The 13,141-nt window shown below is 32.1% G+C and overlaps 1 protein-coding gene and 1 long non-coding RNA gene across 9 annotated transcripts; both read right to left on the reverse strand.

Annotated features, from left to right (window-relative positions):
* Positions 1 to 632: 632 nt before the first annotated feature.
* On the reverse strand, positions 633 to 4,686 carry LOC114257423 (protein NLP6). 4 transcript variants are annotated; one of them, XM_082901793.1, is made up of 5 exons: positions 4,247 to 4,686; positions 3,402 to 3,858; positions 2,209 to 2,266; positions 1,271 to 2,103; positions 633 to 1,150 (listed from the first exon to the last, which is right to left on the reverse strand). In XM_082901793.1, exons 1-4 carry the CDS (start codon positions 4,500 to 4,502, stop codon positions 1,645 to 1,647), a joined length of 1,230 nt encoding a protein of 409 aa, XP_082757919.1. In that variant the 5' UTR covers positions 4,503 to 4,686; the 3' UTR covers positions 633 to 1,150; positions 1,271 to 1,644. The 4 variants fall into 4 exon arrangements, with proteins under 4 accessions (XP_082757919.1, XP_082757918.1, XP_082757920.1 ...); XM_082901792.1 differs by having other exon boundaries at positions 3,390 to 3,858; XM_082901794.1 differs by having other exon boundaries at positions 2,209 to 2,256; positions 3,390 to 3,858; positions 4,247 to 4,466.
* A 1,936-nt stretch (positions 4,687 to 6,622) lies between these two features.
* Positions 6,623 to 12,229, reverse strand: LOC114257425 (uncharacterized). 5 transcript variants are annotated; one of them, XR_014348578.1, is made up of 7 exons: positions 11,898 to 12,229; positions 10,580 to 10,638; positions 10,303 to 10,467; positions 9,330 to 9,428; positions 8,115 to 8,521; positions 7,232 to 7,291; positions 6,623 to 6,789 (listed from the first exon to the last, which is right to left on the reverse strand). It is a non-coding gene; the product is annotated as an uncharacterized LOC114257425 (long non-coding RNA). The 5 variants fall into 5 exon arrangements; XR_014348581.1 differs by having other exon boundaries at positions 7,216 to 7,291; XR_014348580.1 differs by having other exon boundaries at positions 9,539 to 10,467.
* Between the last annotated feature and the right edge of the window lie 912 nt (positions 12,230 to 13,141).

The raw sequence follows: 13,141 nt of genomic DNA on the forward strand, positions 1-13,141 counted from the left end.
TTGAAAATTATGTGTGTTTAGAAGAAATGTTAAATAAGGAAAATTATTTTAGCCTCTTAAAGTCTAGTGGACGGAAGTTATATTGTACCTTAATTTAAAATGTAAGAGGTTGATTGTCGTTAAATAAAAATGAAGGGATTAAAGTAAAATTGTTTATAAAATCAGGAAAAAAAAATGATAGAATTTTAGATGTAGAGTGTAGATTTAATCATTTTGTTGTGGGATCACTCTATGAATGCATTTTGGTCTTAGATTTTAAATTCTAGATAATTTTGTTTTGGGTAATGTAAGAGCGGTAAATGTAATTTAGACTACACTGAATTCTAATGTCTAGAATAAAATTTAATCAGTTGCAATTGTAGCCATTTGCAAATGTCACTTATGTTGTATTTGAATATTGAATTTTTAACTTTTGTTTCTGTTACTTTTTCTTTTTTTTCCAAATTTAAAATTAAAACAATACCATGCCCTAAGATTAAGAATTTTTTACAATCTAACAGACAAATTTGAATCATATTATATAATCAATTAAGCAAACAACACGCAGTACATGAAATTCATACAAACTTGTAACAAGCATACAAGATACAAACTTTCAATTGTCTTTTAAATGTAAACTAGAGAATTCCACATGCACCTAAAATGATAGATGGAGTACGGATTTAAGATGGGCAATTAGTAATTGGCTGAATCAACATTGTGACTGTATTCCTCTCTCGTGCTATCGAATTGCAAATGTAATTTTGCAAGTCCTCATCGCAAACTACTAAAATCCAGTCATTGACCTCATCTTGATACTTGACACGGTAAGTTCCACCCTGTAGGTTTAGCCTCTTTGCCACTTGCTGTTGAAACTCTACCATTCCTGACAACACAGGGAGCTGAAATTTAATAAAATCATCTCCATATTTTGCCTTTATGGTCACAATACTTGTGTCTTGCGCTGTTGGAAAATGTGGCTTTGTGCGAGAAGCAGTAGCCATGTCTTGCATATGAAGTGGATCAAAAAATGGAGGATGACTAGATTCTAGGATTTGTTCCTGAACAACACCTTTATTGGAAAGCAATTGGTTATCCTTACTTCTCTTGCCAGGTGACCACCAGGTGATATTATATTCCCTGCAAGCACGCTTCACTGTAGATCGGCTAACTGCAAAACGAAAAATCCAAATTCTAGATAAGAAAATATACTTTGTTTACTACTACCAAAAGTATATGAATTTTCCAAAGGATCAAGCGAGGAATGGGTATCCCAAGTATGTAAGCTTACCGCCAAGGCTTTCTGCAACATCTTTAAGTTTCATTCCAAAACGTTGCTGGAGATCCTCCAAGCTAATTGGAATTCCAGCTTTTCTTTGTAGTCTCTGGGACAAGTTAATTATGCAATTTTGCTGTACAGAAGTAACAACGATGTTGTTTTCTTCTGCGTTACTAACAACATTGTTTCCGGTGTCTACAACATCCACTTTTGGTAATTGTTGATCGAATAAATCTAGATCCATCTGTTCTCCATTCTCCATCCTATTTGGAGATCTTGCAGTCTGGGGTATTTGATAAGAATAAAGTTCCCCATCCTCTGAAAAATCAAGAACTTCAATAGATAACTCTTCTCCTAGTTCTTCTCCAGAAGCGACCTTAAAACTTTTACAATGCTGCTTCATTGTTGTCAATAACGGAAACCAAAGCAGTCCTCAAATCCCTACCTTCAGTGTAGTTTGGAGGCAAAAAGAATTCTAGCGTGTAAACATTGTCTTCAATATAACTACTCCGCAAGCAAATTGCAAAAGAACCTGTAAATCCAAATTTGCGTGTGTAGTGTGCGAAAGGATACTCAGTTATGCTAAATTGAGTAACATCTTTGCAGAATACCAAATTTTGGGACGAAATTGCTCTCCCAACAATCCCCTTCCCTCTTCGTAGCTGCTGTAAAGCACATACTGCTAAAAAATCATCCATATGTCCCTCTCTATGACAAGTTCTATATGTTCTGAACACAGCATTGCAAAGCCTACACAAGGACCAAGTCTGAGCGAAAGGTAGATGATGAGTGCTATACACCACGTTTAGCATTTTCCTGATTTCTTCAGGAGTTTCATCATTGACCTGATAATAATTCACGAATACATATTTGTTAGCCCGGAGTTGTTACAATAGCTAATGAACAAAACAATACAAGATTTGACGTTTGAATTACAGTTTGCTACTTACTTTCTCACAGTTCAAATGTTCACATTTTGAACTTGGCAGACCTTTAATCTGTAAAAGACTGAAATGATATAATTGAAGAATCTTAATAGACTTAAACTGAAAGATATTTGCAAGAATAAAATAGTATTGCTTACAAGTTAACTTTTATGACTATAGCCTTTTACATTATTAGCTAAAAGTAATTAAAATAAATTATAAATTTATTTGGTACAACTTTTGATAATTTGTGCAAAAAAATTGAATCTGTTTAATTAAATAAACTGCCACATAACTTCTTTTTTCCTAATAATTAAGACAAAAGAAATCAAACTCTTTTAGCCAGACTTATTAAAGGGTTTCAGTTAAAAAGAGCTATAAATTATGAAGAATTTTTTGTTTTCTTTTTGGGGATCAAATAAACTGAATAAATCAAATAAGTTATAATTTAAAATTACAACCAAATATTATTAGTCAACCTTTTTTAAGTAAATAAGTTGATTTATAAATAATAATACCAAAACATTGTATACAGTAAATGAAAAAATCAGCACAGTTGAGGCTATTAAACCGACCAACTCAGGTTGCACCAAGGTATTGTATAATTGTCCAAAATCAGTTTCGTTGCTTTGGACAGGTGCACCTTACCCTGACATGGAGTATTTCAATTGGTCCAACACTTTGAGCAGAAATAAAATAGTAATTCTTATATTTTTGTTATAATTACATAAATTTTCCTTACATTAATGATAAGGTTAACTGAGCTAACAATGACATATTTTTTTGTTGGCCCTTAAGCATCATAATGAAATTATCAATTTCCCTCACGACTCACGAGAGATCAGCATAATTTACCCAAATGATTAATGTCAATGATATGATATCAGAATGAAAAGCTCAATACGTGCATAAGAATTGTTGTCGAACTCCATGTTAAATGATTTACACAATGAAATTAATGAAAGGGTAAGATTAACAAACCATTAAAAATATTGGCCAGTAAAATGGAACCAACTAGTAAAATAATTTGAGCTCCATCAACAAGAGAAATAAGAAAAAGAAAAAGAAACCATCATTGAAAATTAAAATTAACAATCATTGGATAGGCATGAAAAACAAACAAATAAATAAATAAATAAACAAAAGTAAAGAAGAGAACGTAAAAATGAGATTGATTATTCCATTTAGGGGGTTAGGGGACAAACCTCAATGTATACCTATAAAAGAAACTCCCCAAATGACTATTTATTATTTCAGTTGTTGACACCATCTCAAATACACCAATACAGCACCGCCTAGAAAATCCAAACAATGGTACAACCAGAGATGACTTAATATTGCAAATGATAGCACGATCACGCTGTGGATACTCATTGCAGGAGTAATACTGCACATTTGGAGTAGACTCCAGCTGTTGATGGCGGAACACACGGCCAAGGAGGCCAAGATGTTCGTCACTCACTCCATCCACATCAAATTTATAATCCAAAGATATCAACCTATACCGACAAAGTCCTTCATTGATCTGGTTAAAACCAAAAGGTTGGTATCGAGTTGTAAGTAAACACTTGCCCCCAATTTCTATGACTTTCCAAAACTGTAAAAGACATTGTGTAGTCGGCAAGAGATCCATTATTACATCTTTGAAACAGGATTTTATTCTCGCCATTAACTCTGGAATAGGAGGAGCAATCAGGGAAAATACAAGGCAAAGTAAGAATAAGGTAAGCGACAAGAAAAGAAAGTGGGAATCTAATCTAAATCTAAATATATAAAAAAATTGTTAACATACCTACTACTTAAGCACAAGTTAGAAATGCTACATATTATCGTTTTGTTTGTGTCACCTATTAGATATTTTCCTTATATTTTAACACTGACAACCGGAGTTGGGATTTTCTCAGAGATAAAACTAACCAAAATTAAATTAAATTAAATTTTTTAATAAAAAAAAAAGAAAAAGAAAATTAATAGTAAGTGTTTCAACAAGACACTGGTTAAATAGAGAATAATTGAAGTGAAAGGCAACTAGTAAGTAATATGAGATGAGAGATAAACTAACCGGAGAAGGCAGGCGGAGGAGGAAGACGTTCGCGTGGGTCGTCTTCTCCACTCCAAAAAACCCAGCCCCAGTTAAAGGCTGTGCGCTGGCAGAGCAGTTGGGTGTTCTTCACATATGATTTGAAATCGGGAGGAAAGTCACGGATCCCATCTCCATCCGTAAGGTATTCTGTCCGGAGGGAATGTTCATTCTCGGCCATCGATTGTCTACGGCTCTCTCTCTGCTGTGTAGGCGAAAGTGTTGGTTTTATATGCATAGTTGCCTCATTAAAAAAATATAATATAATATAATAATAATAATAGTTGTAAAATAATGGAAGGAAACTGAACCAAAAAAAGGTGATTCAAGGGGCTCACGTGGTCCAATTTTTAAAAAAACAAAAAACAAAAAAACCGCTGCACGCGGTCCAATTTTTAAAAAAACAAAAAAGAAAAAAAAAAGCTGCGTGTGTTAAAGTAAGAAAAAACAAATAAAAGGGAAATTATATTTGAGATGTATATATGTGCACTTTTAGTTATGGTTTTTATATTTTTTGTTATAATTTATTATTTTATTAGTTATAACATATTATGATTTTGATTATAATATTATTTTTTGATTATGATTTTAAAATTATTTAGTTATGTCTCATGTGATATTTAGTTATAATTCAATTTTTTTTAAGTTATAATTTTCATAGTATTGAGTTATGCCATTTCTAATAATTAAAAACTTACAAATAACATAATTTACAAATGATACCATAGCAATACCCATTTTTTTATATAGTAAAGGTGTATATATCACAATCTTTCCCAAATTGGACATATTCTTTTTAAAATTACACAAACTAAATAGAGAGTAATATTAGACAAACTAAGGTTAATTTGGGAATTGAACATTTTAATTAAAAAGTTATTAAAAAAGTCAAAAAAATTATATACAAAAATCAAAAATTCATTTCCATTCTCTGTAATTATTAAATTTTTTTGTAAAAAATTAAAAACTTATTCTCAATCACTTTAAACTTTTTCAAGTCATGTTTTAGCAAAAAGAAAAAGTCGCTAAAAGGACACTTTCTCAACAAATCTTTAAATTTTTAATTACTGACACTTATTACATTATTAAAATAAGTAACACTTGAGTTGCTCAAGCTCTTCCTCAAGCTCTTCGTAGCTTTCGCTCATAGTTTGTCTCTCATGTTTGTAAGGAAGGTGACAGTATTGCTTATGATTTGGCTAGACCAGTTATTCTTTTCTCGTCGCCATGGGTTTAGACGGAGGATGTTCCTTCCTCTCTTCATCAGTTGGTGTTGCAAGATATTGCTGGAATTTTATAATTTGACTTTTAAGCTTTCTCCAACTAAAAAAAAATAAAAAAGTAAGTCGATGCTTTAAATTATGAAGTTTCTTTATTATATAATATATCAGTTACTAAGCAACCTATCACATTTATGAAAGTGAATGTAGTTTTAAATTGTAATTTTTTTTTTTCATATTTCATGATACATCAGTTAGTACAAAAATAAAATAAAATAGGATGTAGAATGTATTAATTTGTCTGGTAGTTTTCCTAAATGAATTGTCTATTTGGCATATGTATATGAGAAAAATTAGAGATCATGAAAAATTTTTCATGAAAATGATCATGAAAAATTTATGATCCTTAGATTACCTAGATTAGTGTGTGGTGCTTTATTTTAAGTGTAATTCAAGAGTCACAAAGCTTTCATGATTATTTTTATGAAAATTTTTTCATGATACCTAACATTACTGTATGTATATACTTTTTCAATGTGAAAAAACAACCATAGACTAGTTGAGGGATAGTGCTTCATTGAACATAGACTCTTTAACACTTATGCCACTTTTGTTTGGTAGATTAGGTTAGATAGAATTATTAGTGAGAGGATGACACTATTACAAAATCATAAATAGATCATACTTTTATATGTGATGTATGTTATTTAATCACATTTTAAGTTTTGTCAAAGTGTGATCTTTGAGAGTGTAATTAAAAAGAATCATTTTTAATCACATGTTTTCAGTGTTATTAAAGGATAATTTCATCACACGTTATGCGTGTGATAATAAATATTTAGATCACACTTTTTATATGTGATAATAAACATTTAGATCATACTTTTTATGTATGATGTATAACTAATAAAATCTATAATAATAAACATTTAGATCACATATTTTAAGCGTGATTAATATCTAATAAAACATGTGATTAATAATGAGATAAGATCACACATTATATGTATTTCTCATCACATTTAATGCTTGTGATAAAAAAAAGATTCGACATATTTGAAAAATAATCAATATTATTTTTATATGCATTTGAAGAATGTAACACACTATATACTATCCTTTGTATCATAACCACATATTGAATGGAATAAAGTCATATATTTTATTTATGTTCAAACTTATATACAAAGGAATTAGTAAAAAAAATTTAACTGTGATTACATATATTAAAAAAATGAAAAAATTTGAAGTACAAAGTCCTTGAATTCTTAAACCATATTTTGTATCTTTCTAAGCAATTCTGACCTGAAAAATGAAAAACACAAATTAATTCAAAGGCAAAATTTGCCTCTTCTTTAGAAATAATTTTGGACTATAAGGTAGTGTTTGGCTAATTGGAATGGAATGATCATTCATTTAAAATGTCTATTCTTGCCTAAAAAAATAATTAATAATTACATTACCAATAGAACCATAATTCACCATTGTAATGGGAAGGTCATTCCTTAGAAATGATCATTCAATAAGGAAGCCAAGGAATTACCATTCCATTCCATTTCATTCCAGTCAACAAATACAACATAAGGATTTAAGTATGATAATCACTGCAAGGTAAGGAGCTGATTCTAGTATCAATAGTAAGAAATTTGGCTCCCTGAAAGATCTTTTTTGATTTTTATAATGAATTCAGTAAAATTATCTCCAGAACCAGAAGTGTCTCTCTATTAATACCTGATTTAATGCTCACCTTCGAATAATGGAAACTCCACACAATTTCTTGCAGAAATCAACCCCAGTATATACTGACCTGCATTAGTATACCAACAAATTAACAAAATTTACGTTTTGGGATAGGCAACTTAAGAATACAACATAAAACAGTTACATATACCAAAAGGAAGAAAAAAAGTGAACAGTTCCAATTTGCTGCAGATAGAAATATGTTGTAGTCCACTACCTTTTTTTTCTGTTTCCTTTTTCAATAAAAGGATATGCACCCCCTTTTTATGACATAGAAAGTAAAGACAAACAAGAGAACAATATGATGCTAAATCTTAATATCTAAATGAAGTTTAACGTTAAAACTAATTTGTCATGAATGGTTAATTTTAGGTGTCACAGAAAACTACAAAATTATTCAACAAGAAAGAAAGCAAATGAGTAAGAGTACTAAAAGTGAGCTGGACACATTATTTCATTATGATGTACACTTTCTAAAAGCGAAGGAAACATATGCTTTCAGAAAAGATGATATAAAAAAAGGAATAAATCACACCCCAATGAAACAACATTCACGGTCATCAGTCATTACTCCGCATAAGTTAATCCCAACAATTTATAGCTAGTTTAAAAATCTAGTTTAGCTATATGCAGAGGAATATCTTTTCATAAAATTGACACCATCAAGAGACTAAATTATATGCTAGCAAGAGAAAACGCACAACCATATATGTAAAAAACACAAACAAATAAAAATTGAAGGCATATAAAGTTCTCAGTTAAAATTCAGAGAACTGAAGGAAACTTGAGATAAAAAGGTAGTCTACTTATATTCCAAATTTCATCAGAGTGAGAGGAAGTGACTTGAATTGAGTCCATGCCTTGATACTATTTTTTCTCCTAAAACACACCTGTTGGAGTGACTGCTTGCTTCTCAGTAAAAGGCAAATGGCGAAGTCCATGCTCCACAACCTGAAAGTCAAAACAATAAAGCAATGCTGATTGGTAAGATTTAACATTTTTATTCTATTAACCTTTTGAATTATTCTTCATTTACAACTTCTCATTTGAATTATTCTTTTTGTTAGGTAAGAGTTCAATGAATTTTGAGACTTGTAGTAAAGAGTTGGCTAGGATTAACCTTCTGATTCTTCACAGATCCTAATTGTTACAAGTTAATTTGGCATTTCATTGAGTGACTAAATAAAATAAAATTGAAAAAAAGAGCAAAAAAAGGTATGAAATCCTCCCTGTCACAATAATATGGTATTGAGTACTTCTAATCTCCTCCCCTCTATCAGCAACCAATGGCAAGAAGCTTTACCCAAAAATTGACATTTAGCCGAAAACAACCGGCCATGGAAACCAAATATAATATCATCAGTAAAGATAGAACATCTATCAATCGAACTATATAACAAAGAGGACGAAAAAACTATAACAGTATTATCTTATTTCTGAGATCTCAAAGCCTCTTCTAAATTTTGGACATATGCTCATAAAAGCTCCTAAAGTCGATATATCTGTTTTCAAAATGTCAAATTTTTTTTATTTTTATAATGGTATTAACATTTCCTCAGGGACTGTTGAACAAATTGAAATAGAAAGTTCCATGGCTGAGTAGAACAATAACATATAGTGATGTTCATAGGAATGCAGTACAAATCAACTAGTGAGGTTGCAAAAGTAGGCTAAATTTGAAGTACCTGTTCAAAACTTCAATTTAAGGTAGTTATGTCTTCTGTGAATAGAACCCACAAAAAAATCTACCAGTATATATACAGAAAGAAAGTTGCATTCTCATCTTTTATAAGAGGAATGAGTAGGCAATGAAATCAAAGACATGGAATGACAAAGCATTCTTTACTTTTGAGTGGAAGGTTGACGTGGTTCACAATGAGGATTTCAAAACAAGCAATCATCTGTTAAATCTTCTCTAAAAGGATTAAACAAATTCATCAATTTACTAAAATGTAAGCCAATTTTGATCAAGTGTTAAGAATTCCTAGTTAAACTATACATGTTATTATGCAAATGGGATGAAAAAAAAAAAAAACCTTTCATTTTAGAAAGGAAAGCCCTAAAGTTGAATTTTGCATCTTTCACCAGGTTTTGTATTTACTTACCTAGAAGCAAAGTCCAACTTAAGGTAGTTGCACCTGCCCCCAAAATAATTTTTACCACATAGCAAGCTGTACGTCAAGAAAGATGTGTTGCCTGCCTCTCTGCAAAAGGAATGATTAGGCAAGGGCTCAAATTTCTTCTATGTACAAAGCCAAGAAAACAAAACTTTCAAAATGCACACTAATTCATGTTACATAAAACAAAATCATACATTTAAGATTGCAGCAATCTGACCACAAAACAAAGGTACCTCACAATGCTGAGGGATAAAATCAGCTAATCTTGTTTCTTAGGCATTTGAGTTTCTAGCATTTCCTTCTTTAACATCCCTGCTAGTTCATCATTCCCTTGTTTTGTATTTGCTTCAATAAAAGCGCTATAAATCTCCAAATTCGGTTCAAACCGTTTCCCTACCATATCTGCCTGAAGCTTCAATGCTTCTTCTGTCCTCCTCTCTTATCCCTTTATTAGAAACTCGTAACTCTTCCTCGTCGGTGTAATCTCATGTGTTCTCATCGCAACTCTCAAAAACTCCAAAGCCTCACATCCCCAATCTTACAATACCCATTAATGAGATGATCAAAAGTGACACAAGAACTCTCCACACCACTCAACCCCATTTCTCTGAAAAACTCTTCTGTCCTTCCAACCTTTCCAATTCTACAACACCCATCAATCATGGTGTTGTATGCCACAGCATCATGCTTCAAACCCTTAATTCCCATCTCTAATCATTTCTAATAGCTAACTCATCATTAATATCATATTTTAATAGTTTTGGACTGAGTAACTAACTATTGTGGATTTGTGCCCAATCCTCGTATCAAAACTAAACTTATAAAGAGCAATAATTGCACTTTTATAGAATATATTAATAGAAGAATCTACTATAACAAACCTGAGACAACCTATACCTAAGAGAATTGGAGAACTAATAACCATTTCAAGAGAAGTACATGACCCACATAATTATACCTGAGTTTTGCTTTGTAGCAGTCAACAATTTCCTACTTTTCTTTTTTTGTAGAATGCCACATGACACTAGGAATGACAAAGTATGAAACCTTTCTACATATTGGGCAGGCCCTCAATGTAGAGTTGACATTCATTCCAGAGGTTGGGGAACTACAACGCCAATTCCTGATACAAGATATACAGAATGGATGAGACCAAAAATTGAATCAGAAATGAAAAATTGGTAAGAAATTGTGGACGAAGATGCAATGGAGGACTATGATCGAGAAACTTTAACATGTTCATATCTGCATGGGCTTCCATACGAAAAGACTCCTTTCAGTAGAAGGTGCACACCTGTAATATTATTTCAATAAGAAACAAAATAATAATAGTAATAATAAAAAAAATAAATGGAAATTTTTTTTACAGGACTAATGGAATTAATGAGTTGACTATCAAAGAAGATAGCAGACAGTTTACATTATTTGATGGGTCCTTCTAATCAATTCTAGCTCCTTCTATATCTCAACAATTTCCTAATAATCACCACCACCTAGAACTGATGGCCAGGGCCAGCCCTGGGCATGGGCCAACCAGGCCATGGCCTAGGGCCCCTCAAAATAGGCTTAAAAAAGAGCCCTCCTATTATGGTTTAGTGTAATATATTAGGTATGTTTTAAATTTAAAAAAAATTAAAGAAGGCTCAAACTAACTTAAAATAAATTGACCCATCAAAAAATTGAAAAGCTCACTCAAAAAAAGTAACATTGTTGTCCATTAAAAATAGACCCAAAAAAAGGGTCCCCTCCTATTATAATTTATTGTAATATTTTAGGTATGTTTTAAATAAAAAAAATTAAAGAAGGTCCAAACTAACTTAAAATAAATTCACCCATTAAAAAATTGAAAGGCCCATTTAAAATAATTAGCATTGTTATCATTGAAAATGATTTTGCAAAAAAATTAAATTATGCAAGTATGATTTATTTATTTGCTTCTAAAACGGCAAGAAGAGCGAGGATCAAGCGACACTTATATTAGTTGTTGTACTATAATACTAAGTATTTTTTGTGATTTTGACACAATCTTTTGTCTTTTACCTTCAATTTTTTTTTTTCATTTTTATGTGAAGGCCCCAAAAATTTATTAATTGATTATCGGCTTCGTGCCCCAGAAATCTCAAGGCCGAGCCTGCTGATGGCTATACTGCACCTTCTGAAAGCAGCCTTAGATTTCTTTTGTTTAAGCTTGGTAAGGTTCATAATTTGTTACTAGACCAAGAGTATAAATTTTTATTCCAGATTTTATAGCTTAATGTTGGTAGCTGGTAGTTAGAATGCCTCTTTATTCATGGTTGAGACACCAACAGATTTTATACTTTCTATTTTCAGAGGCATATTAGCAAACAGGTGGTGTGCATAATTTACACATAAAAATTAGAGAAAAAGAACTTGGAAGTGAACAAATTGGATCAAAATCAAAATCACATAGGAGATAGACGACTTTGACCAAGCTTAGCATTAAAAAAGCACTTGTTAGGGTTTTAAAAATTAGAAGGAGAGGGAAAGGGGCAGAGTGAGAGCAACAAATGAGTGAGAGAAAGAGAACTTAACAGATAGTCGTAGTAGCCGGTGGTAGTCGCAGTCGTAGTTGCGGGTGAGGTCGCGAAGGACGTTGGTGGTGGTGAAGGTGCTCGAGTGCGTGCGAAAAGGCAAGCGAGAGATTATTTCTGAGAGAGAGAGAGAGAGAGAGAGAGAGAGAGGATTCCATAGACCAGAGAGATGGTAGTTTCGGAGATGGCAGATTAAAAAAACTGAATTAGGGACAATGAATCAGAAAGAGAGGCAAAGAGAATTGGAAAAGAAGAGCCATGCTGTGTTTGGAAATTCTATCTTGCTTAAAAAGGGGAAGAATCGTGCCTCTCTATTTGTGGGTGACTAGAATTGGCGCAAAGATTGAAAATTTAATTTTATATATAATCGGTGTTTGGGAAATTGTTATTTGAAAAATGTTTTATAGTTCGAAAAACTTTTCTTCGTTTCAGCAATTCAATTTATTTTTTATTTTTTCATTTTTCCTTCTTTCCTCAGAGTTGAGATCTCTTCCTCTCATCTCTGTCTACTCACTCTCTCCTTGCAAATCCTCTCCTCTCTCCTTACTCACTATCTCCTCGAGCCCTTAATCTTTTTCAAATCCTCTCATCAGCTACGGGTGTTGATTCGCATAACAGATCTTCAGCTACGGATCTTCAGCAGAAAAAAAGATACCACAATAAAAAACTAGGGTTTCTGTTTTTGTTTGATTGCTAAGAAAAAAATAGTTGAAATTTGTGTGAGGGTTTTGGTTTTGGCTTGAATTTGTAGAACATGTTTTCCAGATTCCTCAATTATTGATTATTAGGGTTATGATTGCTTGTTAGGGTTTGGGCATTATAACTTGATTGTTATGTTGATTTTTATTGGCCATTATGCTAATTGTTTGGGCATTATGGGATATGTGTTGATTGAGTCAGACATGAGTTAATAGGATTGATGAGGTTTTGATGTCTCAATTTGAGGTTTGGACATACCAGTTAAGGTCTCATATTAGAGCTTGGAATTTTGGAAATGTAGAAACTTGAGTTTTTGATTTACTGTTCTTGTCAATATGTTTTTGATTGCAGCAAATGTTTTGGGCATTGGAGTTTACTGTTCTTGTCAATATGTATGTCACGCCCCCAAACCGCCCCTAGTAGTTTGGTGCCGTGATGGCTAGTAATCCGAGATTACCGAAGGCCGACTTACAAGAATCATACACAATCAGAGTATAAAATATGGGGCTTACAAGTGCGGAAGCAACATATATACATATACTGAAT

This window comes from Camellia sinensis, chromosome 13 (assembly GCF_055761805.1).
Source record: "Camellia sinensis isolate YWXY chromosome 13, ASM5576180v1, whole genome shotgun sequence".
Lineage (NCBI taxonomy): Eukaryota > Viridiplantae > Streptophyta > Magnoliopsida > Ericales > Theaceae > Camellia > Camellia sinensis.